At 46.5% G+C, this 27,473-nt stretch overlaps 1 protein-coding gene across 4 annotated transcripts in view; it reads left to right on the forward strand.

Annotated features, from left to right (window-relative positions):
* Positions 1 to 27,473, forward strand: part of ENOX1 (ecto-NOX disulfide-thiol exchanger 1) — a 281,697-nt gene that overhangs the window by 139,585 nt on the left and 114,639 nt on the right. For all 4 annotated transcript variants that reach the window (XM_054973854.1, XM_054973857.1, XM_054973856.1 and 1 more), the window contains exon 8: positions 24,491 to 24,597. In XM_054973854.1, the coding sequence (XP_054829829.1) occupies positions 24,491 to 24,597 (107 nt within the window). The remainder of the gene's footprint in view (positions 1 to 24,490; positions 24,598 to 27,473) is intronic.

A 27,473-nucleotide genomic window follows, 5' to 3' on the forward strand; every position in this document is an offset into this window, starting at 1 on the left:
CCTGATTCCACTCCTGATCCCAGAGTGGTCTTCCCCCTGCGGTACGCTACCTGGAAGGACGGGTTGCATCGTCTGGGCTTCCCTCCATGGTAGCACCCTCTGGAGGCCCACCAGGTAGGAAGTGAGTTGTCAGGAACACGGTTAGCCTTTTATATAGTAGGATTCTTCAAAATATTCCAGAGACAGTCTTTTACTGGTCTTTTTTGCTTCCAGATGTGAGAAAGAAAACATGCCCTGCCATGGGAGCAAGAATGGTGGATCTACATACTCTTGCCCCTTTGTACTCCCTGCTGCTGTCACCCCAACCTCCCCCTTTTTAGCCCCTCACACTGGGGCCTCCCATGGCCCAGAACACACACACACACACACCCCGTTCTCTCAGATAGTCTACCAAGTGATGGTAGCACAACTCAGCAGGGAAAGGGCTCAAAAGGGGATGAGGGAATTGCATCCAGCAGCCTCATGCCCTGTTGAAAGCAGCGTTTAGCTCCACCTCTTCTCCATAATGGCAGCACGAAGTGTGTAGCATCTGTAGTAAGATAAGCATCTGTAGTGAGATAAGAATCCTAAATCTCTATTCAGCGCAGGGGCATCCGTTATTCTGAACCTGTAGATGAACCCCATTTCAGCAATCTCACATTGTAATCTCCCCTTGAAGTTTCTCTATTTGAGGACTGCCACTTTTACATCAAGAGTGGAACGTCCTGAAAAATTAAAAAGTTTTCCCACTAGTTTTTGAATGTTGTGATTTCTAATGTCAGATGTCCATTTATTCTTTTGCGTAGCGACTGACCTGTTTGCCCATTGTAGAGAGTAGAAGGGTATTGCTGACTAGAAGCAGACACAAACCAAAATATGAAACAAAGTTCATCACAAACTAAGTCGGTTTGTGGTTCGCAAAGTGGCAGTTTGTGAGAGCTCATTTCTCACGAACTGTGACAAATTTTAGCCCGATTCATTTGGTTTGTATTTTGGTTTGTCACTGCAGACATCCTGGCACCAGTCAGTTTCCTAGACAACGGGAGGATGGGCTCTCTGCAGACCTTCTGCTGACCTGGAAGTGATGTTTTCACAAACCAAACCAAACAGTTTGTGAACTGGGGCAAGGTCATGAAAGTTCATGGTTCATGAAATGCAACAAACCGCATGGTTTGGAATTTTCCCTGTTTGTGCCCATCTCTGTTGCTGACCCTTGACAGCACATACAACATTGGAAGGTGAACAAGTGAATGAACTAGAGATGGTATAACTGGGCTTTTTAGGTCCAGTTATTGTGGTATCAGAGTAAATATGAGGACAGAATTAGCGTCTTGGTTTATTGGGGTCACTGGTCCCAGAGTCCACGGTGAGTGTTGGTTTTGGGCTCTGAACCTCAGGCTAAGAGCTGAAGGACAAGAGCCCTTTGAGTCATGCCTCTGGGTATGGCTCATGCCTCTGGGCCTTACTTGCTTGTGTACAGAGAGGAGAGCACATATAGTGAGCTGTTACTCAGCTGCTGCTAACTGACAGGATGCTCCCATCACTCTATACCTGGTAGAATATCCAAGGGAACTATTAAAGCAGAGCCCGCACATGGGATTATAAATGTTTTCTCACGTAATCTGAAGCACTTGGAAGTTGAAGTTATCCCAAGATATTACTGATAAATCTTTCCCATCTCTCCTGAGTGTAAGCAAAGCTGAGATCAAGAAAAGCATGTGTGCCAACAAATAAGAATAAAAATGTTAATAGTGCCACATGATTGGATGTGTTTTCTGGGCAATGTGCATATTTATTAGAATATTGAGGATCTCACCTTTTTACTTTGAAAAAGAAGTTTCCATTCCTAATTGTTATACAGAAAACATCTATATCATTTCCCAAATACAGTACTCCGAATAGCTAGTGCCTATCACTTATATACCACTTTGCATTTGCAGTTATTTATAGTATCAATTGAGTTATCACTCTAAGAAAACTGTTTTAAATTTAAAAATTATCATAATAATATAATACAGATATTGTTATAAGTATAAGCATCATACAATGCGCAACATATCTATCTATAACTTAATACAAGCCTCTTCCTTATTTACCCAACCTACCAATTTAACTTTGTTCCGTTGCAATAAAAATGGATACAATATCTTAACAAAAATAATCTCGTGCAAATTGTTTACAATCCAAAATTCATCTATAAACTGCTATTTTTTCTATAATATGCCAAAGTTTATGAAGCCGTACTTGGTAGTTTCTCCTGTTTCCATTATTATCCTACCAAAATTTTAGCTGCTTTTAGCAAATTCTTTATAAGCTCCTCTCCTTTTCTAATATTACCAAGATATCCTAAAAGAACTACATGAGATCTTAGTATGAATTTCTGTTACAATCTGACATATTTCTTGTCAAAATATTTGAATATTTGGTAAAGCAACCCAATATAGATAAAAGTACCAACATGGTTTTCACATCTCCAGCAAACTGAAGAAGTTCTATCAGTACCATTTTTGCCAGTCTTTGTGGGGTGTGGTGGTGGTGGTGGTGGTGGTGGAGAGTGCTGTCAAGACGTAGCTGGCTTATGGTGACCCCGGGTGGGGGTTTCATGGCAAGAGACTAACAGAGACAGTGTGCCATTGCCTGCCTCTGCAACCTTGATTTTTGTTTGAGGTCTCCTATCCAATTACTAACCAAGGCTAATCCTAATGAGATTGAGGGCCAAGCTACACATAACGAATGACACTTGAATGGCAAGTGTATTTCTCCCTGTTCACTTGCCCTCCACTCAATCCACTTGCCGTTCAAGTGTCATTTGTCATGTGTAGCTTGGCCCTCAGTTTGCCTGGACTATCCAGGTCAGGGCATAATACCATCTATACATCATCTTAATAGTACGTTCCCTTATTGTAATATTTAATTAAGATTTTCAATATCAGTATAAACAAAGCCAAATATTATCCAGTATTGTCATCTTTCTCAACTTCTCACCTAGTCTTATAATAATTCTTTTTCCTTTCACTGTATCTGCTGAAAGGGTATATATTTTCACAACTAACCCTTTCTAACCAGTAGGTCTGGATAATACATTCCCATTTAAGGGATGAAAAATATTTACCTGGTGTTGTGGGGATGAAATGACACTTTTAATTTGAATATACAGAAACACTGTAACTGGTATCAGTCTATCTTACTATTTTCGACATGGTTAAACTCGCATAATTAATTCAGCCTCAGCCCCAAGGCTTACATGAATTAAAACTGGCCATATATTTCATCACTAACATGGCCATACATACTGATTGGTACATTTTCAATTGAGCCTTGAATTTATCCCATACCTCTATCAAGACTTTTGTCTTAGAGCGGTGCTTTCATTTATCCGTAATCTAAACGAAAGGGGATTTTTATATTAAATTGTTGAGCTCCTAACTTACTGTTAGATCTCCTCTCCCAAACCAATTAGCCAGTCCCACTAATTAGCCTTGTGGCATAATAGTACTTTGTGACATCTGGGGTCACTCCCCCTCTGTCCCCCCATGAAGTTGCAGTACAGTATTTATAATTCTAGGGTTTTTTTTATTATTCTAAGGAGGAAGTGAAGGTGGCATGGTATAGCTCAATCTCATCAGATCTCGGCTGCTAAGCAGGGTTAGCACTTGGATGGGCCTTCCTCAAAGGAAGGCTTTGCAAAGGAAAGCAATGGCCATCCATCTCTGCTTCACACTTGCCTTGCTAGGCCCTTGCTGGGGTCACCATAAATTGATGACGACTTGACGGCACAAACCCACATTACAAAGGGACTGAATCTTGTTCGAGACCTTATGACTTAATTTTAAAGGGATTGCAATAAACAGAAATATGAATCTAGGGAATATTTTTATTTTGATTACTGATCTGATCCCTAACCAAGAAATTTTATATTCAACCTTTTGTTTGTTTGTTTGAATGAGTTTTTATACTCCATTTTTCTTCCCACTGGAGACCCAAATGGCTTACAATATCCTTCAGTCCTCCATCCTCAAAACAATTCTGTGAGGGTAGGTTAGGCCAAAAGTGTGTGACTGGCCCCAGCGACCTTCCGCGGAAGAGCAGAAACGGGAATGCAGGCCTCCCAGTTCCTAGTCTGGTGCTAGCCTCTGCACCCTGCTGGCTCTCTTAAAGAATCAAAGTTTGCCGTATCATAGTTCCCACTCTAAACAATCTTGTTTGGCAGATTAGTATTATTTTCATTGTACAAATGGGAAACTGAGGCTGGAAGTGCAACTAATTTAACAAGACATGATGGAACCCCCCCCCTCCCCGAAATAGAAGATGACCCTTAATAGTGATTCACACTATACATTGTTGGCACAGCCCCTTGAGACATGTGGTCTGGGACTTCCCTGATCAAAAATCCTAGTTCAGGCTGGGACCACAAAACACAGGACAGGGGCTTAAGCCTCCCCTGCCTCCACACCCCATTTTCCTGACCTTAAATGCCCCAGGGAACTGCTGTTTGCACCTTTGGGAAAGCTGTCCCAGCCATCTGTACATGTAAGTTTCCCCAGTGGGGCAAATAGTAACTTTCTGGGGCCACGACAGCTTGGGAAGATGGCACCAGGGTAAGCCGATGTACCTTCTCCCCCTGCACCTCAGTCCCAATCTGAATCAGGCCCATGAACACCTGGGAACTGAGTTTCCAATTGGACAAAAGAGATCTACACTTTAATTAGACTCGCAGCGATGTAGAATGTTCAAGGTATTTGTGAGCTGGGTCATATATCATTTCATGGTGATGAAAAGAATGGAAGTCTAAGATAGTATGTTTGATTATCTTTATTGGTTTATATATCCTTTTGTTGGATTAAATTATTTTTGTTTTTATTAAAATGCAGAATTTGCTGCCAGAGGATGATTTCCCCAGGCATAGACAGCTTTAAAAGGGGATTAGACAGATAAAAGAACGATAAGGCCATCAGGGGCTACTACCCATAGTGACCGAAGGAAACCTCTGCATTCTCTACTCTAAATACCAGTGCCAGGAGGCAACACCAGAGAAAGGCCTGGGCATGGCCTCTCTGCTCTGTTGCTGGGCCTCTGAAGTAGCTGGTTGGCCACCATTTGAAACCAGATGCTGGACTAGACAGACGGCTGGTAAAGAAATCTATTACAGCTCCAGTGGGTATAGATGCTCTCAAATTTGTGGGAATGTGGGACCAGAAGCATTAATTGCCCTGCGACCCTACACAGACATTGCTCACTATTAAGCAATTTTCCTAAGTACTCAGAGAATATTCCTTTGTATGTATGTATGTATGTATGTATGTATGTATGTATGTATGTATGTATGTATGTATGTATGTATGTATGTATAGTCTGCCTTTCTCACAGAGACACAAGGCAGATTACACAGTATAAGTCAATAGGACATGGCATCTAATAAAAAGTGTAATCAGACTAGAAAAACAGACATTTGAAGCAAAAACTATCAAGTATAATATGTTAACAATGCAGACAATGGTATTACGTAAGTAGAAGACAGTGCAGTGGGTGCCAAATAATATATACAGAGAACCAATAATTCATACTATACAAAGTGGTCTAGTCCACCATCTCATATTTGTAAAAAGCACGCTCCTTAACCATTCCATTGCAAACTGGCCCTTTTTACCTTTCTAGAAATGCCCTCCTAAACAATCCTGTTTTACACAGTTGGGGGAATGACAGAAGTGTGGGAGTTTTCCTGTTGATCTTGCCTAACTGGAAGGTGGTACCCACAAAAGGCTCTGCTCGAATGAATGAAGGTATCATGGTAGAGCATAGTAGGAAAGGTCCAGATATAAGGAACCAAGGCCATGAACAGCTCCGTACATGATGGCGACCTTGAATTGAACTTGGTCACAGATGGAGTGAATGCACCCTGTGCATACTGCGTACTGTGAATGCACCCTGTGCATACTGCGTACTGTGAATGCACCCTGTGCATACTGCGTACTGTGAATGCACCCTGTGCATAAGTCCCAGTAGTAACTGAGGTGCAGCATCGTGTACCAAATGGAGCTTCCAAGTTGACTTCAAGGGGTGGCCCATGTAGAGTGTGTCGCAATAGTCCACTCCCAATGTTACCGTGACACGGATCAAGGTGGGCAGGTTGGCATCTCATGGACTAAACAAGGTTGGAAAAAAGCATTTTTGCAGCAGCATTACACTGCTTTTCCAGCAGTAATGTGGGGTCCAGTATAACCAGGGCAGTGAAGGGCAGCTGAACCCGCTTGATGGCGGGAAGCGCATTGTCCTTCACAACCTGCCCCTTCCTAAACAGCATGACCTCTGTCTTTTCAGGGTTTCACTTTCGTTTGTTCGTTCTTAGCCATTTAAAAACTGCAGTCAGGAAGTGGCCCACAACCTCTTCTGCATCACCAGCGTTTTGGGAGGAGGAGATAGAGAGCTAGTATGTTGATAACAGCCAACTCCAAAACTGAAAATAATTTGTCCCCAGGGCTTTACATAGAGATAGAGTGGCATGGCGGGAGAACTGCACTCTGTGGATCCCCACAGAAGAAATCCCACACAGATGATATACTTGTGAGGTAGGCCAGTGTTAGCTCTGAGGGGAGGCTGAAATTGAGAGAGAGCGGTCCACTTAATGCCATCCAACAAATTTGTTACTAAGGTGGAATTTGAACCAGGTACTTCACCGTTCATTCTGTTAATTACCTTGCTACACTGCCGCCTATCCTAGTGCATACCTGGTGAGATAAATCCTTCTCCTGACACTAGAAACCAATTTAATAGCTATTAAGAGGAAAGTCCCTGAGGTACTAATGCATTCAAGATTTAATTCAATATTGTTGCACATGTCTAATTAATTTACTTACCCTGTTCTACATCCCAATGCTTTACCTTGCCTATATTCTTCCCATGGGTAAACGAGGAACGTTTGTTGAGGTTTGTATTAGGTTCGAGATCCTTGTCCTGCAGTGTAACTGTAGGACTGTAAACTGTAAACAAATAGGAATATATATCTTTGACTGCATCAGGGCTTTTCTTCAGGGGGAACGCGGGGGGACGGAGTTCCGGAACCTCTTGAAAACGGTCACATGGCTGGTGGCCCCGCCCCCTGATCTCTAGACAGAGGGGAGTTGAGATTGCCCTCCGCGCCGCTGAGCGGCGCGGAGGGCCATCTCAACTCCCTTCTGTCTGGAGATCAGGGGGCGGGGCCACCAGCCATGTGACCATTTTCTCCGCGGGCAACCCACTGAGTTCCACCACCTCTTTTCCCAGAAAAAAAGCCCTGGACTGCATGTATATATTTATATTAGTTGCATGTAGATTATCATATTTATCATACCTATCATATTCATGTCAAATTTATAGGCAGAATTTTCACAATAGAAATGACATCTTCGTGGCCCTTAGTTGAATCCGTGGCTCTCAGACGGTAGGGGGCAGGGCACTGTTCTTTCTGAGGCAGCAGGGCCTCAGCGCAGGGGGCAGGACGTGCCGTGGCAGGGGTCAGTGTGGCCTGGCCATCCGGTGAGTGCTGAAGCCACAGTCCAGCTGGGTCCAGGATCTCAGGTGGCACTGAAGTGTACCGGCCTGGTTAAACGGGCTGCTCTGCTTAAGGGGTTTGACGAGGGAGGCACCACCTCTCTTCCTGGGCTTCTTCCAGCCCGGGGCTTGATGCAGATGTGATCCTGAGAAACACCAGATGTGCTCAGGCAGTGACCAGGTTCAGCAGCTGGACCACAGGCAGCTAGTGGGGCACTTTGTCATCACTGAGCCGCCTCCTTGTGGGCTCAGCATCCCTGCCATTCCTGCTGGTGGGGAGAGCCTGGGGGACTGGTGGATTGGGGCGTGGCCCTGTGAGGCAGAGGGCTGGCTGCCCCAGAATCTGGCGTGTTGGCAGCACCACCAGGAGCTAGAGCCTTCCGGGAGGTCCTTCAGCTGAGGCCTTGAGGTCCAGGGGGTCTGGGTCTAGAGGAAATTGAGTCATGTTAGCTATCCCCCAAGCCTCCTGGTTTCCCCCCAGGATGGTCCCTGGCTTGTGCTGGTCCTCCTCAGATAGCGAGTCCATTCCAGGTTCTGAGTCTGGTCCAGAAAGGGTCCTGACGGGTGCCTGACAGAGGAGGCACATGGGACCTGGGAGAAAGGAGACTCTACGTATCTCCCTAGTACATTTTTATGCAGCTCATTCTCTGAGGAACTCGAGGTGGCATCTGTGACCCCCCCCCCATGTCCCATTTTACCCTCACAACAACCCTGTCAATCTGAGAGAGAGTGGCCCAAAGTGACCCAACAGGCTTCATGGCAGAGTGAAGACCTGAACCGAGGTGTCTCCCAAATTAGTCTGACACTGTAACCATTACACCACAGTGCATTTCCCACTGACTCTCCCGCTAGACATGACCTGGATAGATTTGGTAGTGGCCCTCACACTAATCTGAACTTGGCATGTTAATACTAACAGTACCCTTACTGCCATATTACCTGGTTAAGTAATACTGGTTAAGTGGTTGGGCTGCAGATCAGCACTCTGCTGGTTCAATTTCCACTACGGCCATGAACTCTGCAGGTGGCCCTGGGTTAGCCACTTCTGTCAGCTCCAGCTCCCCAGCTGTACTGTGGGGATAATAACAACAGTGGCTTTGTTCACTGCTCTGAGTGGACACTAATCTGTTTAGAAGAGTGGTATGTAAGTGGAGTTATTAGTATAAGGAATCTGCTGTAGCGTAGTGGTTGAGTTGTGAGTCGGCACTCTGTTGGTTTGACTCCCACTGCTGCCATGAGCTCAGCAGGTGGTCTTGGAGAAGCCACTGTTCTCAGCCCCTGCTCCCCAGCTGCATTGTGGGGATAATAACAATACTGACTTTGATCACAGCTTTGAGTGGGCACTAATTGTCTAGAAGGGCAGTATATACCTGCAGTTGTTGTTGTTGTTGTTATTTGGAAGGAAGGGAATTTGTGAGGAGGTGCTTCTTGTATTTTCCTGAGCATGGAGTGGCAGCTCAGAGAGAACCTGCTCTATTCCCCTTCGAATGCCAGTGTTACTTCAGCCCACAGATCTTTGCACACAGCAGTAACCTGTATTCATAGGATTCTGTAGAAGAATCTATGGACACTTCCCTGTGGAATAGTTGTTTGGCTGCCGACCCTCAGAAAATAGGTAAACTTAGAAAGTTGGCCCAAATTCAGAAAGTTTGAGAATGGCTGACTTAACTGCAATATTGTGTCTGCTGTATATGTCAGGCATTAGTGAATAATTATAGACTTGGGACTTGAGTCTCGAACACAGTCTGTCACTGAATAATCTCTGCTGCACAGCAACTCTCTTTGGAAAACATCACCCTGTTGGCTTCAGAGCTGACCTGGAGATGCCAGCCCATTAATTATAGTGTCCCCCCTTGACTACTGTAATTCTTTCTGCCAGAGCAGTTGTCAGCTTTGAGCTTAATCAGAATTCAGGTGCCAGGCTTCTGGCCAGATCACCCTGGTGGCGTAAATATTTTCTTTCACAGGATTTGATCCTGTGCTCTTACGTATATGGCTGGGAAGACTTGTGTACCCCTAGATACCACTTTCCAATTTTGTCCCAGCTTCATGCTATGGTGGCTGAAGCATGAAGAAGAAACCCGTCCTGCTGTGCCTCTCACTTTGTGGAGCTGCTGACTCAGGTTTTACACCTAGCAATTACTCACGCAAGCAGCTATAAAGGGATCTCTTGGCAAAGAGATGGAGTTTCTTGAGCAAGTTGGGAAGAAGTGCTGAGAATACGGTGAAATCGGAGAGTTGCTCGGGAATAATTAATTCACAAATGCAGTCACAATAATATCAGATATATAACAGTGGATCCAAATACTGGAATATCCGCACTGAGATAAAAATATCCTCAGTGCCCACCCACAATGTGCGATGCGTAGCACTTAAGAAGGGGAGGCAAGTGGCCCAAAGATCAAGAGGCTGAAGCAGTGGATTGTAGCTAATGTCTGAGCGGGTTCCAGAACCTCAGGTGGAGGTCCCAAATGTTTTTACAGCTCATAATCCAAAGGGTAAAGCCAGGCATGAAAAGTACCACATGCAGAGTACATGTTGAGGCCACAGTGCCAGGACACAAACCAGTGACACAGTTAGAGATCCTGAGGAGGCAGGTAATGCGTGCAAGGAAAGGAAAGAGGAAACAGGAGGCAGGTAACGCGTGCAAGGAGAAATGCGAGAAACAGGAGGCAGGTAATGCGTGCAAGGAAAGGAAAGCTTCCGTAGCACCACATGGGGATGTGCAGAGCTGAGCAGCATGCTGAAGGTACACAACAACTGAAGAACACAAGGACAATTTGGAGACAGATTCTTGCTTTGGTTATAGGGTCAAAGCTTGGATGGAAATAACAGGTTCCTTTTTCACTGGTTTGGGGATAGGGGACCAGAATCAGGGGGCTGAGGAGGAGGAGGAGGAGGAGGAGGGGGTTGCAGCGTCCGTGGAATCTGCTCAGATAAAGCAAGGAGGCAAGGAAAGGAGCTTGTGTGCTGGACGCAGTTTCTTCAGCGAGAGGAGCTCTTTTAGAGGAGTTGGCAACCGGCCCATCTGTCTCAAGTCATTGTGAAGGGAGAACCTTTTAGTCAAGGATGCTGATGTGAGCCTGGGGCTTGGCTGGAAGGAACACGAATGCAGCAACATCCTCTGTGTTTCTCTAGATTAGTTATTGAGAGGTCTGGATTCCTGGTCTAAAGACTAGAGGAAGGGGGAGGCTGGTTTCTCACTGAGGCTCCCTTTGTTTCCAGGTAGCAGGACGATCTTACTCTGACTGATGCCTGATTTGGCCCCTTCCCTGGGGGATCCCAGCCTTTGTATTGGCGGTGGCTCCAAAGCCTTTGTCCCTTCTGTACAATAAGGAAAGTATTGCTAGACTGAAACAGGGATGTGGTGCCCAGAGAATCAGAATGGAATATGGAGGAGGACTTGCGATGGCAGCAGCGCAGCACAGAGGACCGACAAATCGTAGTTGCTTCTTATGGATGAGCAAGATTCTCCTGCTTACTCTTAGCTGGATTAATAAATGGCACTGAATCCCAGTTAAGGCAAATGGATTCTCCCTAACCCTCCCAAGAAAGCTCAATAGAAAGGGGAACACCTGTGGTGCTCTTCAGATCAATAAAATGGGCTCATGTCACAGGTATACATGGAAATGCCCCCCACCCACACATAGACACCTGCTGCAAGCAGGGCTCCATCTGATGGGTGGGCTTGATACCAGTTCCATTAGGGGATGTAAAACAATTAAACCCCTGTCTTCTTAACATGCATGGCTCGTTTCTAACATCAGAGCCAGGCTGGGAGAAGAAGCCTGAGGCGACGGAGGATGGAGAGGGAAGTCAGAAGAGAGTTAGATGTGAGTAGGGTAGACCAGATCATGCGGCTGCTCTCATCCCATCAAGTGTGGCACTGAGGTTAGCATTTGCAAGAAATAATCCATCAGTTTATACACAAAATGTATACAGGAAACAGAATCAGTTTCTCGATTAGAGTGCACGTTATCCCGATTTCATGCCTTCTCAGAATCTGCCCTGCTGAAGAGAAAAATTGCTTTTCAGTGCTGCAGTTATTGACAGTAACTTGGAAGTTGCATATGGCTAATGAAAATTTTATATGACATTAGATTAATCAACAGATGTTTGTTGATGAATATTTAATCATGCTGATTATACTGCTCTTCGGCTCTTTGGCGCTGTTCAGTCGCCGCACGATGTGGATCCTCTTGCCTTTTTCAATGGCAAAACTTGCTTGTGTCCCTGCGCGGAGCCTTGGTTGTGGTCAAGGAGCCCCTGGGACCCCTCATTCTTATCTGCCACGTGAGGACAAAGGATTCCCTTCTGCACTCTTGCCGAAGCTTCCTTGGTCACGGGAATCACTAGTCAGATTGGGAGGCAGGTAGAAGGGGAGGGGGAAAGCCATTGCTTGCCTTTTCTTAGGTGGTAACATTGCAGGCAAGAGGAGAGACAAAGACGCATCTCACAAACAGGACGTAAGGCGGAGGAGAAGCTCGGCTCATGGTGTCCCACCACGTCCTGTCCACTGCATCCACATTAGGCAAATGGGCAATTTCTTGTCTCAGCCAGTAATTAGGCCACTGATTCAACCCTCTTGACTTCAGAAATGGCCTCCTTGTCCCGCCTCACCGTTGTGTGTGTTTCTGTTGCTGTGATGTGCTGACGTAATCCTCGTGAACTAGTTGGTCTAGCCCAGGAGGGTGGAGTCGATGCCTGGAGCGGAGCAGCTGAGGAAGAGGCGGGCTGCTCAGGAGCTTGATCAGATTTATGTGCTCTTATTATCTTGAATAAGGGTGGCAATTTCTAAGATGAAGACTGAAACCTGGGTTCCAGTTTTTCCCTTCAACCCAGAGGATTGTCTCAAAAGGCTGGCACTCTGTGGGCCAGAAAAGCGGGACTTTACTTTCCCCAAAGTGTTGTCAAGAAACAACCAGTTGCTTAAGTGAAAGACTATTTTCAGCAAGTTTCTGTTCTCTGTTACACCTATGTATGCATTTATAAAGATCTAGTTGTATTGTTCTGACTGTTGAAAGGTTTTGACTTAAAGAAATCTCTTAACTTGCTATTGTCCTGCAAATTTGGCTCCAAATTTAGCCCCATAGAACATGTACAGAGAGAAGTTTCACTCAAAAATGTATGGAATGGATGCTAGAGGAAACCAGAGATGTGGTTTCAAAGTTCCTCCAGAAGTAGCTCCATCATTCTCAACCCCCTGCTACTACTACCACTGTTTCTGTGCTGTGCCACTGGTCACTCTCAGTAGGAGAGCCCTGGTCTCAACGAACACAACTTTTATTTCCACTCACACAGAGTTTCAGGTGTCCTCTACTTTACTCAGGCATATAGCTCAAGCACATCTTCCTGTTGGGATTTGAACCCAACTATGTTTGTGAAACATATATATTGCTGCCTCCTTGATTCCCTCAGAAGGTTTTTGCTGCCACCAAAAGCTTTTGCTTTAGATCTCCTCGGTATTATAGGAAGCCTTCGTTATGGATGGGAGTTTGACTGAATGGTCAGCATGTGAGGGTGACTGTGAGGTAAAAAAGGGATCCTTTTTTGCTTAGGCAAAAGTAAAATGTATAGTTGCAGAGTCTTGATAAGCGTATTGGTTTCAGAATAGTTCTTAAGCTTGGTGGTTTCAGAATAGGTACAGATCCTTAAATGTTCATTCACAGACCCGGTCACAAAGACTTAATTCCCCACACAGGTCTTCACTAAGAGGACAAACCACACAGACATAGATTCACATAGGGCTTTCCACAAAGCTTTCTTGACCTAGATAAAATAACCTCTAGACTGACCCAGGCTCACACACACTTTGTCTGACTTAGAATCTCTCAGGACTCCACAAAGATTGACTGTATTTGTCAGAAAGATCATATTCCCTCAGCACTCTGCCTAAAAACTGCAATTCATTCCTCCCTCCAGGTAAAGCTGCCATCCAATCACAGCAGGTGTCATCCAGCCAGCCAGCCCCCCCCCCCCATCTTCTTTCCTCAGAGGTCTGCATTTAAACTCACAGTAACAAAAAACCCACATTATATACAAAAATAAAATACAAAACCTGATATGCATTCAAAACATTATAAAAGGCCATTTCTAATGGTGGGCAACTGGCCTACTGAAATTAGAGCAAAAAGTTGGAAGTTTGTCCAAAAGCCCTTGCAATGTGATAGGCAACCCAGCGGCACAGAACAGCCAGTTGTTGGGCTACAGCTGTTGGGCAGGAATGTAAATGGTGCACTCACAGTCAGTGACAATAAACAAGGAGATGTGGGTCAACGGTAAAACACGGGGCAAAATGGTTTAAAAGGGGAACGATCGCCAGGCAGGGAAACGCACTGGGAATATGAAATGGTTAGCTCCGTACAGTAGAGTTCCACAGCAAGGAAAGCATGGCCTCGCATGCAGTAAGCACTCTTTAGGCAAGTAAATTGTAAAAAAAAATTGAAAACTTACATTTATTGAGGTAGTTCCAGTTCACAGCATACTTTTAAGAGAAAGGAGTGAGAAAAATGAAGCTAGAGATGTACTTTCCCTGTTACACAGCCAGCTAGAGTCCAGCATCAGGCACGAATCCATGGAGAGAGCGATGGACATGTGTCTTTCTCCTTGGAGAGCCATGAGACAAAGAACAAGGAAGAGAGGAGGGGAGGAGGGGCCAGAGAGGCGTTCAGACAAAGAGGGGCATCCTGCTCATCGGGAAGTGAACACGTACAGAGAGGAATGTAGAGACCCCCCCGCCTGAGTTGCCTGAGTTGCCTCTGGGCCAAGGAAATCAGCAGTAAGTCCCCTGACATGCCTGCAGCTGAACTGTTCCCCAAGTCACTTGCAAGTTTCCTGATCCATCCACTGAATTCGGCCAGCAGGGCTGCCACTCCCCGAGAGAGGGAACCAACTCCATTGCTGGCAGATCACTGTGGACGAGTCCAGGAAATGCACAACGGAACTCCTTGGGAGGGGGAGCTAGAGAGGTTTATCTGGCTAGTGCCATCTTTGGGCTCTGATGGCACTCATTTTCCAGCGGGTCGGCATAGGTCCAGTCAAGCTAGATTCTTACCCGGGAAGGCACTGGCCGGAAGAGAAGGATCCTCTTCCTAAAAGAGGAGGAACATCTCCATTGAGCTTGCGGCCACTGGCTTGTGCCTGAAATGCCTGTTCTGTGCATCCAAAGAAGCTGTTCCGTAAAGGAAATGGTGCAGGAAAGCAAGTAAGGACAAAAAATCATAATGAATCCAAGGCATCCATGACCCCAATTAATGGCATATGCATTCTCTTGAATGTGCTCGCAGGGGGCATCAACATTAAGGTAACGCAAGAGTCTTAAAACAGAGCTGAGAGAAATGATAGGAAACTAGTAAAGAGCTCATTTAAAAAAAAAAACAGGCCCTAAAAAAACCAGGAACGCTGGGCTTCTAGCTGCCGCAGCTCCGTCCAGAGGAGCAGGCAGGCTCTCCTGGCCGTCCCATCACCACAGCTCCCTCTGGAGGGGTGGGCAGATTCGCCTGACTGTCCCACTACAGTGGTGCCCTCTGGAGGCCACATTGGTCACAACGCACATTTTATCCTGGTGCTCCTGAGCAGGCGCTCCAGGATAAAAAGTGCATCATCGCCAATACACCTTTCCTTTTATATAGAAAAAGTAGCAATAGAAACCGTTGTAAAAATAAATACAGCGGGCCCCTCAGCCACTGTGGAGGCAACAGGAAGGCCATGCAGGGGGGCGGGGAGCAAGGTTCCCCGTGCTGCACTTCCGTGCCTGCTCTACCAACTCCTCAGAGGCCGTAGCATGGAGGTCCGGCGTGGAGCTCCCAAGGCCCCACAGCTGCTGTGGGAATCGCTGCCCTCACTAGCACACCCTTCCCGCTGCCTCTGCAGTGGCTGCGGCACCGCACTGCATGTCCCCGCCAGCTCCACAGGCAGACCTCTGAGAGGTTGCAGAGCTGGTGGAGAGGCACAGCACAGGCGCACAAGGATAAAAAGTGCATTGTTGCCAATACGGCTCACCTTTTATATAGAAAGACTAGCAATAGAGTCCGTTGTAAAAATAAATAGAACAAGCTCTAGCAGCAGGGCCTTGGGAGGGCCACACCAAAAAGACCCTCTGAAGACCCTGCAGCTGCTGTGGAGGCGGCAGGAAGGCCATGTGGGGGTCAGGGCTCCCCCATATTATGCTTCCCCACCAGCTCCGCGGCCCCTCAGAGGCCACAGCATGGAGGCCTGGCATGGAGCTCCCGAGGCCAACTCTCTTGCCTTTGTGTCAGTGGACTTTTCCTAGTTATTATACTGGGCTGCTGAATACGCTCAGAAGGAAGAAACCCCACGCAGCCCCTTACTGACTGATAGGTTAGTTGTAACAGAAGGGGGAGGCGGCAAAAAGTATAATAAAAATGTATGTGTACCTTAGCCTGCTATAGTAGTTTGTCATGCAGATGCACTGTAAGAAGTACACGTCAGCTTTAATTTTTGATGTTTTTTATAGTTTTTAATTTAAAAACAGTGTTATTCCTGGTATGCAAATATATATTCCTGGTATGCAAATATAAATAACTGGAATGCTAATTTAAAATTATATCGGCCTGGTCTGGTCTGAACATGGTTGGTATTGTGGAGGGGGGGGCGGGGGGTAGTAGAGGTTGTTCCTGTGATTCTTGAGTCCCATCAGTGCCCCCACCAGGAGATCCTGACATAGATCTTTCCGCCTGTCCCTGCAGCCTCAAAAAGGTGATTCTGAGGGTCAGGGACAAAGGGGGATAAGAAGTCTGTGGGAAAACGGCAGCCAGGGACAGGCCTATGAAAGCTGGGAGAACACCAGTGGGGATTGTAGAAGTTGGAGCAAAGAACTTATTGCAGTATTACGGCGAGACTGAATCTCGAGGTAGAGACTTGATTGAATATTGACTTTAGCTCTGTTTACAAGTTACAGTGAATGCACATACAATCTGTAGAGTGTACACGTCCTCGTTCTTTGTATGTGCATTAAGTAATTCTCACGTTACAATCAGTACATGACAGAAGCCCCGCATTACCCAGGTACTGGTCCCGGGATTCCTTCGGAAAGGGCACGTGGATTGGCTCTTTCTTACAAACAGTAGCATGCACCTACAGGCAGGATGTGCATGCATTCATTGTCACATTGTGAACAGGGACTGTGTCAGCAGAGCCCTAGGAAGAAGGGCCTGGAGCCTGTGAGGGCATCTCTGCTTCTTAATGGGCAAGCATAGAAGAGTAACCGAGAGGGTGCCGAGGAGAGCGACGAGGATGATCAGGGGTCTGGAGACTGAGCCCTACGAGGAAAGGCTGAAGGCCTTGGGAATGTTTAGTTTGGAAAAGAGGAGGTTGAGGGGGGACATGATTGCTCTCTTTAAATATCTGAAAGGCTGTCATTTGGAGGAGGGCAGGGAGCTGTTCCAGTTGGCAGCAGAGGGTAGGACGCGAAGCTAAAACTACATGCACAAAGGTACCGACTGGATATTAGGAAAACCTTTTTCACGGTCAGAGTAGTTCAAAAGTGGAATCAGCTGCCTAGGGAGGTGGTGAGCTCCCCCTCACTGGCAGTTTTCAAGAAGAGGCTGGATGAATACTTGTCAGAGATGCTTTAGGCTGATCCTGCACTGGGCAGGGGGTTGGACTAGATGGTCTGTATGGCCCCTTCCAACTCTATGATTCTATGATTCTATGATTCTAACCCTCTGAATCCAGTTATGATTTCTCACCCCTTTGATGAAGCTTCCCTGTTTACTCACTATTGCTATTACATACACACCAGAGCAGTTGTTGGAAGGATCCCACCAGCACTGATATCAGAAGTGCCAGCCCTGAAGTGCCTTCCACACCTGCCTCAGAGCATCCCAGCACAGGACAGCCGCTCATTCATAAGGACATCACAATGGGTTAGACAGGTGGAAAAAGGGAGGGGATTGTGGGCTGGGAGGCTGCTCCGGAAGAGGGGGAGACCCAAAGAGATGGCGGTGCCTGTAGTTCCCCTTGATAGTGATGCACTATTATTCTCCTCTAAAAATTATCCCAGATGATTTTCCGTGAATGCAAATACACATTTGTGATGCCACATCAGATCACTGAAAAGCATTAAAGTGCTGTGACGATTCTAAACCCATTGCCAGATGTCACTGTGTTCCATGCAAAATTCTTCATGTTTTCTGAAGCACAAAGAGCCACAGTTTTTGTATAAAGGAGCTTAGTTAGTTAGTGACTGACTTCATTTACAGCCCACCTTTCTCATGAGACTGAAGTTAGGCCACATAATTAAACCCATGATTAGTAAGAACAACACAACAACAAAGTTAGAGGACTGCACTTTAAAAACTCAGATGGTAAAGATGGAGGTACAAGATTGGAAAACAAGTCAAGGAAATATTACATACAATGAATAATGGGATAGAGATGGATTATAAGATCGGAGAACAACACAATACACACAGCATAACATATATCATGAAGACTGCCTGAAATGCCACAGACATTAGCCACAACCTTATTCATTCTTAAAAACGCCCCCTACAGTCACCGGCTCACTGAATTTGTGGTTCTACGGGCAGTGCCCCCAAATCTCCAGGAATTTCCCAAGATGGAGTTGGCAATCCTAATTCCTTGCCCTATGATTGTCTTTTTGAACTGAAATAAGTAACTGAAATAAATATTATCTTTGCAATGGGCTTTGTCTGTACCCAGACGCATAGAACAGAAGTGCCTTTGGGCACGTGGCTTTGAGTTTGCAGATGACTTCTCCATGTATATGTATAAAGTCCAGCTTCACAGAATTCATGGACAACCGCCATTTCAAGTAGTGAGTGACGGACCGCCCCCCCTTTCATTCTCCCCACTATGAGGCACATTTTCCCACCAAAATTCAGTTTCCCTGCTTTGACTGAGCAGCTCCAAGTAGCATGTTAATACTTGTGGTTTTGAAAGTCTGTTTGTCCCACCCTGACAGGCAGATATAATTTTGGCTTTTTAGCCCAGCCCAGGAACTTGATGGGGAAGAGCAGGAGCCCTCTTCCTTTGTACATGGAAATGGCACTAGTAGAGACTGTATAACATTAAAAAAGAAAGAGCTTTATTTAACAGGCAGGGATTGAGTAAGTATAGTCAGGGGGATGGAAATGCAGAGGTAAAATTTTGTTGGTATTACAAAATACACTTTGATTAACAGGCAAAATAGTATTCTTGAACCTTATTTTCATATATTCTTGGTTCTGAACAGTGAGAGACTTAGCAATTTAGTTACAGCAACAGTGTTTCTTCAGAAAGTTTCCTATGACAATTCAGGTTTTCTGGAGTTAGTCTCTTTGTGTACCTAATTTGCTCCTTTCTTGAAGCTAAATGGTATTTCTATCACCTGAGTAGTCTAAACTGTTTGCCCTTCACAACAGACCTGGGATCCTTCTCAGAGCCAACCCCCCCCCCTTTGAAACTGGGCCTCAATTAATCTTCTCCTCAGAAGATACAACCCCTCTTCTTTTTGGCTTGAAAAGGAGTCTCAACCCACTACCCAATAACTCCCACCAAAACACACTCCCAGTTCTCTGGTATCAGCGTAAAGCATACTTCAGCTCATGTGGACACTTAGACTTTGAATTCTTAGAAGTCTTCCTCGGGACATTAATACGACAGTTAAGGCAAAGAAGTCTTCTCCTTTCAATCTGAAGGTGAACCTGTCTGACTTTTCTTGTCAGACTCCCTGACTCCAGATCATGTCAGAAATGAACTGACTGCCTTCAGACTGGTTCTAACTGACTGATCAGAGAAGAGGGAGCAACCTGTCACTCAAGCTCTCCCTTCTAGGGAATAGTTAATCCTTCCTCTACCAGCTCACTGATTTTGCTGCACTTCAGAAGCCTGCTGTTCAGAGCAGTCTGTCACAGCATCCCTTATAGTAAGTAGCCTTTCTCTCTGTAAAGCAGGGAGTTACTGGGCCTTCTTTATTTGCCTGCTGAAGTGGCTGATTTAGCTGAAAAGCACACCTACTTTCACATCCAGACGATGGTCCAGGAAATGAGGTTGTTTTAACTGGTCCATTTCTCTTATTCCTGAGGGAAACCCTCATTCTCTTCTGGTAATTAAAATACAACTGTATGTCAAGATTTTCCCCTACTTTGATGTGTTAAGAAATCTTTGTCGAGTGATCAGATAAGGATGCATAATTTAATTAATGCTTGCACCTGCAGAAAGAATTCCCAGCTCTTTTCCAATCCAGGTACTTCAAAGTTCAAGGGTTTCAGACAAAGAATACTGATGTTTCCACTTACGCCTTTTTGGTCTAGAAAATGCAAAGCACCAATACCTCGCATCTCCAGAAATATTTTTACTTGAATTTTCGCTCACTAATGAAGTATACATAGATTGCTGATTAAGTTCAGTGCTCTTTGCGCTTTCAATAGGTACAACAGAATAATGACAACAATCTAAACCATTAATAAAATGCACTCATTAATGAAAAATCTTTCCTATCATATATCCTTTCTTCAGTTAATTTCATAAGGCTGTAAACTCTAAACCTATCTCTTAGCTCTTAAATATGTACACACTAGTAACAAAGCCTTTTGTGGGGGAAAATACAGTGGGTTCTAGAAAGGGGAGGGCGGGCATTGCCTCCTCTTCTGTGACTGATCCCGGCCGGGTGAAGGGGGGCATTGATGCCTGCACCACGCCTGATCCTGGTTAGATGAAGAGAGGCAGGCTTTGCCTCCTGCTCCGTGCTTGATCCCATCCAGGTGAAGGTGGGTGGCAGGCATTGCCACTTCCTCTGCTCCTGATCCCTGCTGGGTGAACAGGGGGAGGGCATTGCCTCCTGCTCCATGCATGATGCCAGGTGGGTGAAGGCAGGGGGCAGGCATTGAAATCTGCTCTGTGTCAGATCCAAGCCAGGTGAAGGAATGCTCCACTCCTGATCCCGGCTAGTGAAGGTGGGCGGGCATAGCCTCCTGCTCCGTGCCTGATCCCAGCTGGGTGAAGGGGGTGAGCATTGCCACCTGCTCCATGCCTGGTTCCGGCGGGTTGAAGGGGGGGAATGGGCATTGCCTCCTGCTCTGCGCCTGACTGTGGCTGGCTGAAGGTGGGGGTGGGCATTGTCACCTGCTCCTCTCCTGATCCCAACTGGGTGAAGACGGTGTGGGGGGCATTGCCGCCTTCTCCACTCCTGATCACAGCTGGCCTGATCACGGCTGGCCTGATCACGGCTTCTCCACTCCTGATCATTGCCACCTGTTTCCTTCCTGATCCAGCTGGATGAAGAGGGGGTGGGCATTGCCACTTGCTCCATGCCTGATCCCAGCCAGGTGAAGGGGGTGGGCATAGCCGCCTGCTCCATGCCTGATTCCGGCGGGTTGAAGCGGGAGGTATTGCCACCTAATCTGCTCCTAATCCCAGCTAGGTAAGGGGGAGCAGGCACTTCCACCTGCTCCACGCCCGATCTTGGCTGGGTGAAGGGGGTGGGCATTGCCCCCTGCTCCACTCCTGATCCTGGCTGGGTGAAGGGGAGAGCGGGCATTGCCTCTTGCTCCATGCCTGATCCTGGCCAGCAGAAGGTGCGGGTGGGCATTGTCATCTGCTCCGCTCCTGATCCCAGCTGGGTGAAGATGTGTGACCAGCATCACCCCCCTGCTCCATGCCTGATACCAGCTGGGTGAAGGTGGACTGGCATTGCCACCTGCTCCGCTCCTGATCCCAGCTGAGTGAAGGGTGGGACTGGCATTACCACCTGCTCCGCTCCTCATCCCTGCTGGGTAAAGGCAAGAGGCGGACATTGCCACCTGCTCTGCGCCTAATCCTGGCCTGGGCTTCCCTCCATGGCAGCACCCTCTGAAGGCCCACCATGGTAGGAAGTGAGTTGTCAGGAACACAGTTAGCCTTTTATGTAGTAGGATTGTTATAGCTTTAGCTGAGACTTTAGCCCTGTTCACAAGTTACAAGAACACACATAGAATCTGCGTTGAGTAATTCTCATGATACTCTCAACACCTGTACAACTGAACATATTATTGAACGCACACATTTGGCCAAGTAATGGTATTCAGTTTTATTTGTAAAGTGATCATATTGTCCCAGAATGGAATCTCTCCCTGCCCCAGCCTTAGCCCACTTGCCGTCCAGCCAGCTGCTTAGACCAGTGCCTGCAGAGCCACAGCCACGCCACTACCGAGAGCAGTGGCCACAAAGACCCCGACTTATCACAAGACACCAGCCAAGGAGCAGCTCGCAACGGCAAGCAAGTGGTGATCAGTGGGCTGTGAGCGGATCCTTTAGACCACCCAGCTGAAGCACGGCCTGAACACAAGGCAGCCGAGCCTCCTAGTCACAATGCCGCCTTGTCACTGCGGCACGGGTCCCATACATGGCCAGCCAGAAATCTGGACGGCTGCCAGGGAGCTAGCCTGCACGCCAGCCTCCCACAGGACGTGGGGGGCAACTGGAACTTGTCCCAGCCCTTGCACTGCTCTGCTCGGAGGCCCAGAGAGGTGGGGGCAGGCTGGGAGGAGGGGGGAGCTTCCCTCCAGTGGTGCTCCTGGGATTGGCCCACACGTCGGGGGTGGGGATAGGGGATGGAGCTGGGGATGATGGAGGGGGATAAAAGGAGGGCTCTTGGGACGAGCTGAGAAGGAGTGACCAGAGGAGCTACCAGAGGACGAGAAAGAGAGGACACCCCCCACCCTGCACATCCCTTTCTGAGGCCTGTAGGAGCCTTCACCAGGATGGTGGGCAGTTAGAAGGCGGACCCCGAGTCCCTCGAGGGCTTATGTATGTTAACTTTTCCTTACAGACAAATTTACATACATATGTGCAGGATGTACATGTGTTCATTGTAACTTGTGAAAAGGGGCAGTGGTGCATAGTGGTTACAGTGCCGCATAGGATCAAGGAAAGAAGCCTGAGTTCAAATCCTCACTCAGTCACTGAGAGACCTTGGGGCCCCTCGCTCTCTTCCAACAAGAGTTGCTGTGAGGCTTAAATGGAGGAATGGAGAACCAGGTGAGGTTCCAACGTAATCGGTAGCTGCCAACGTCACCTGTCCAATACTGAAAATGTCCAGCCAGGCTGTCCCGACCACGGAGAGCCCGTTCTGCCTGAACGGGCTCAGGCAAAATCTCACAACAGCAAGTCGCTATGCATAGGACTGCAGCCGTAATTTAGTTTTGTTTTGTTTCCCAGAGGGGGGGAAACTGCCCCTTGCTAATACAGGTCAATCCAAACTCAGGCTTCGCTGGTCTCACAGAGATGCTGTTTATGGGCCATGGTACCCCAGCAGGGAGCCAGAATATTGGGGCAGCCCTGGACGACTTGCTCATGAATGTTTGTCCCCTCAAATGTCACCTCTGCGTCTGGATCAGCCCTTTGTCCTCCTATTGGTCATTTCTTTGGTCCTGATGACTTAAGCAGCAGCAATCCTTTCCTTCTTAGAATAGGACTTCAACTCCTCGTTCTTGCTGAAAATGATACGGGCTTGGGCTGAGACTAATTGGTAGAACAAAGCTTAGGAAAGGATCTTTTCCCTGGGAAATGTCTCTGCCTCGGGATTTGCTCCAGTTGAGCTTAAGGTCCCAGCTGGAGAAGAAAGATGAGACATTTAAACAGAGCTGGTAGCTAAGCATGCGTCAGTCCTGATAGGCTGGAACCTGAATACGAGACAGAATTTGTCAGACTGCTCTATTCAGCAGCTCAGAATAAACAAGCAAAACCTTTCTGGGAAGCCTTGAATGCCTGCAGGCCGTATTTCCCTGCAAAGAAGGGGACAGCGTGGAGTGTTTGTTTTGGGGGAATGTCTTAAGTTGTCTTAAGTTGTCTTAAATGTCCCCAAATGCCAATCTACAGTCCAGCTATGAGTTAAGATTTTGGTAGTCTCCAAAATGAGTCCTAATGACTTCGGTATCCTTAAATCCAAGTGTTTGGGGTCATTTGTCTTGGTTATTAATCAGAGCACAGAAATGTGATAACAGCATTTTTTCAGCAGTGGGGGATATGGCTTCAACTATTTTAGAAACAGCATGAATTCTAATTGCATTGGTGAACCTAATGGACAACTAATTTTCTAGATGACTTCAGAATTTATATTTTTCTGATATAAGAGGACTGATTCTTAGGCCTGAATACAAGGTCAAATATTTTCTGTGGAACGGTCAATATAGATCACAGCCCCCGAGCCCCCAATATTTCTGTGCGCTGCAGCATTCCAGAATGTGATTTGCAGGATACGTATTTCACGGGGAACCAGCCACAACTCTGTGGCCCCAAATTCATTTTCTCTGCTTGGCCAAACACAAGGGTCCTCCTTAGATTAAAAAATTTAATATGTGGCAGCCAAAACCAGACAGAAATGTGGGGATAAAAATATGATTTGAATATGGAGGTTGAAGGTAATTATCATGTCTCTGTATTCTCCAGTGTGCAAATACCTGCTATCTAAATGAGCAGCATAATCCATTTGACTCTCAAACCGACCTGTGAAATCACATCAAGAAATGGCTCTGCAGCTTGCAGATTTGTTGAGCAGCATTTCAGGAAGTGTGTGCTGACACAGCACGCAGAGTGAGAAGCCATTCCTTTAGTGGTCAGGTAGTTAGAACGCCAAGTTCACAGGGGGTCTGGCCTTGGCACAGCTCCCATCCTCAAGGAAATGCCTTTCAGATGCCAGGCAGATGGCGGCACAGCCTTGCCTTCTGTGTCTGCGACCCCAAGTTGGGGACCCGTGTACTCCAGTTAACGGCCACAAATGTGAAATAATGATAATGTCTGAAGAACTGCATGCTGATCTGTCTATGTGACTGGTATATAGACTAAAGTTATGGAGAAAGACTTGAAGGGAGGCATCTCCAACAATTCTACAATGTAAGTACAGAAGGACACATGATTGGATGGCTGTTGATGATGCTTTTGCAGCTGCGTCATCCACAGCCTCCAAGTGTCTTTGCTTTGCTTTTCTCTCGTGACCACAACATAAATTGCTTGTCTTGTTTGACTTCCTTGTTCACCAAAGTTGAGCAGATTGTGGCCGTTTTCAACGCCTCCACCAGACAAAAAGCTTGGGACCATTTCTCGAAAGCTCAGCGCAAGAACATAGACATTTGGCGAAAGCATTCAGAGGTGGGTGAATTTCCTTCTTGTTTTTATCCATCATCTCACACAGCTGGACTGAAGGGGGAGCAAACAAGGGTGCTGGAGCTGCGAAGGTTTCATTCAGTAAAATTAAGAGTGAATTAGGTACCAATAGAACTACTTGGGTACTCTTTATGCAACCTGTATAGAGTATTTCCCCCTAAAACAATGAAAGCTAAACTAAAATTATGATGCCCCTTTAATACAGTCTTGGAGCATCAAATTCATTTTAAAATATTGAAATTGGCAGAGTCATGTTAAACTTCACATGGACCGTTTTCAGACGTACCTGTAAGCATCTGGACGATTGTGCGAAACTCACGGCATGAAGCGTCTTCCTAGCGCGATTTCCTGGCACGATCCCCTTTAATGACATCAGAAATTGCACCATTAAATGGGATTGCGCTGAGAAATCGTGCTAGGAAGACACTTCATGCTGTGAGTTTCGCACAATCTTCCGGAGGCTTTGGGCGTGTGAAAACACCCATGCTGTATCCCTGCCCTTAATTTAGGTTGAAACACACACACACACACACACACACACAGAGGCTGAAAAAATATCATTAAAATAGATTAATATTTTCTGTTGTTTATAATGAACTCTCCATGATCAAATGGTTTTAACAGTGAAAGAAAATATTGTTGCTTTCCAGATTTTGCTTTCTTAATCATTACTGCTGCACAGTCCAGGTATGGCCACACCCCCTTCCTAGCTATTGAACGTTTATCTTTGACAAAATAAACATAAGTCTTTATTATTGGTCGTAATCACTCCTCTTTTAGGCACACTCATGTGCTACTGTGCCACAAAAGAAATTCCAAAATAGGGTTGTTAAGAGATTTTCTCTTAATTCCTCTTTGCCCGATTTTCTCCTGAAAATCCAACAATCTGTTTCTTTTCCTCTTTTAGAATTTGGAGTCAGTCTCTAATCAACTCTATTTTCATCAATAGGGAAATTTGGAGAGAGAAGGACCAGGAAGGGAAGTTCTTAAAAATTTCACTCTATAGATGCTCAGAGACGGGCAATGCCTTTTCAGATTTTTCTGTCCTCTTATCAGAGTGCTGCCCTGGGTAACATTAAGCAATTGCTAGGGTTGAAGTTACAAAAAGATACTCTGATTTCTGTTTGAAGAGAAATGAAAGAGGAATCTGTGTATATAACCCAAAAAAGTAAGTTTTGGAAAAAGAAATTCCCCTCCCCATAACAACACTATTTAAAAAATGTTTAATTTGAGCCGCACCCTTCAACCAGCATGCAATACTTAGAAGCCAATAATTAGATGCAGGTCGCCAAGCAATTGGGGGGCGGGGGGAGACCCAGCTGGTTTTGAACTGCCTGCCCCCATTCTTAAACAAGAATTGGGAAAACCCATTTTCCTGCAGCTTCTGTTCTTCCAATCTCTATGAATTGGGAGGGGGAGTTGTTTGGACATGTGTGTCTTGTGTATGTGTGTGTACTTGGAAAGAAGGAGGCCCGAAGGCCCAGAAGTAGAACGCGTGTGTGGACCATTCCGCTGCATCGAGCCATTGTTGTGTTGAGACTCCCCCCTTGGAGGTGGCCTCACTCACTCTCTGGAGGTTAGCATTGAGCAGAGTGGTGGCAGCAGAGGAGGAAAGTCATCTCAATGGTAGGGTGGAGAAGCTGAGCTGGTGGGACGTGCTCCCCTGACCCTGCCTGTGCCCTGCTGGAGAAGAGCCCTCCAGGCCCCATCCCTTGCCCTGGAGCCAGGGGCAGCAGAGAAGGTCGGCAGTCAGCAAGAAGCAGTGGCGGGTGGGCCAGGGCCCCTCCTGGCTCTTGTTCTCTGTGCATGTGTGGTTTCTTCTTTTGTTTTTATTTTGACACCTCTGGTCAGGGCAGTTTGCAAATAAGAACGATACAACATAAAACAAGATAAATTAAAATTAAAAATAAGACAATAGAAAATGTGCTGGGCCACAGGGAGTGAACAGAAATGCCCCCTTCCCCCCATGCTGAATCCCTTTCCTGTGTGATGCATACAAGTCTGGCTCGCTTTCTCAAGCTACCTGCTTTGCATGTGTGTTCTTTTCTGCTTTCGGACCTTAATCTGGATTGTGAGCAATCTTCAGAGGCTTGATGTCAAGTGTGGATGGTAGCAGGTTGATGAAAGAGCCATGCCAGCGTAGAGGAGCAGAGCTTGAGATCCATCCTTTGCTCTGCTGCTGGGGCTCAGCCTGTTGCTACTAGTTGGTGCGTCAAGAATTACGCCCTGGTCGCCAGGCACAATTGCTTCCTGGGCATTTGGACTTTTGCCCCTCCCCTCTTTGACCAGATCACAAACAGCTGTTGCAAGCTGTGCTTCACATGTGATTTGCAGGGGGCAGCGCTGCTGTGAGGGATGGGGTGGGGAGCCAGATGCCCGGGGGGGGGGCTGCAGAGGCCAGGCTAGGTTGACCTGCATATGTTGTCACTTTGCAGCTGCAGCATCCTGATGGGAATGGGACAGGAAACACCAAACACCTCCAATGGAACACACTGGGGTCCGTTTGCATGCCTGTTATCGAGTGCAGGGACATCAAGTAATGTGCATACCCCCCTTGTGTGGTTCTCTGGATTGTGGCTGTAACGATGTGGCTTTCACAAGTGCCATGCATATGCTACCTTATTAAAATTGTGGCCCTTAACCCAGTTTCCTGAAAGACTGTTCCATTGAAATCAGTGACTCTGCCAGGAGCCAAAGAAATACCATTTTTTTTCTTGTGCAGAACAACATTTTGGCACATGGGAAGAGAACAGCCAGTAGAGCGATGCACATGTGCCCAGTGAACCGTTCATGTGCGCAGCTGTGCTGAAGAGGCAGGCCACTTTCCAACTGAAAATGTGGGTTGCCTCTTCAGCGGTGCA

Source organism: Eublepharis macularius, chromosome 3, assembly GCF_028583425.1.
Source record: "Eublepharis macularius isolate TG4126 chromosome 3, MPM_Emac_v1.0, whole genome shotgun sequence".
In the NCBI taxonomy this organism is placed as follows: domain Eukaryota; kingdom Metazoa; phylum Chordata; class Lepidosauria; order Squamata; family Eublepharidae; genus Eublepharis; species Eublepharis macularius.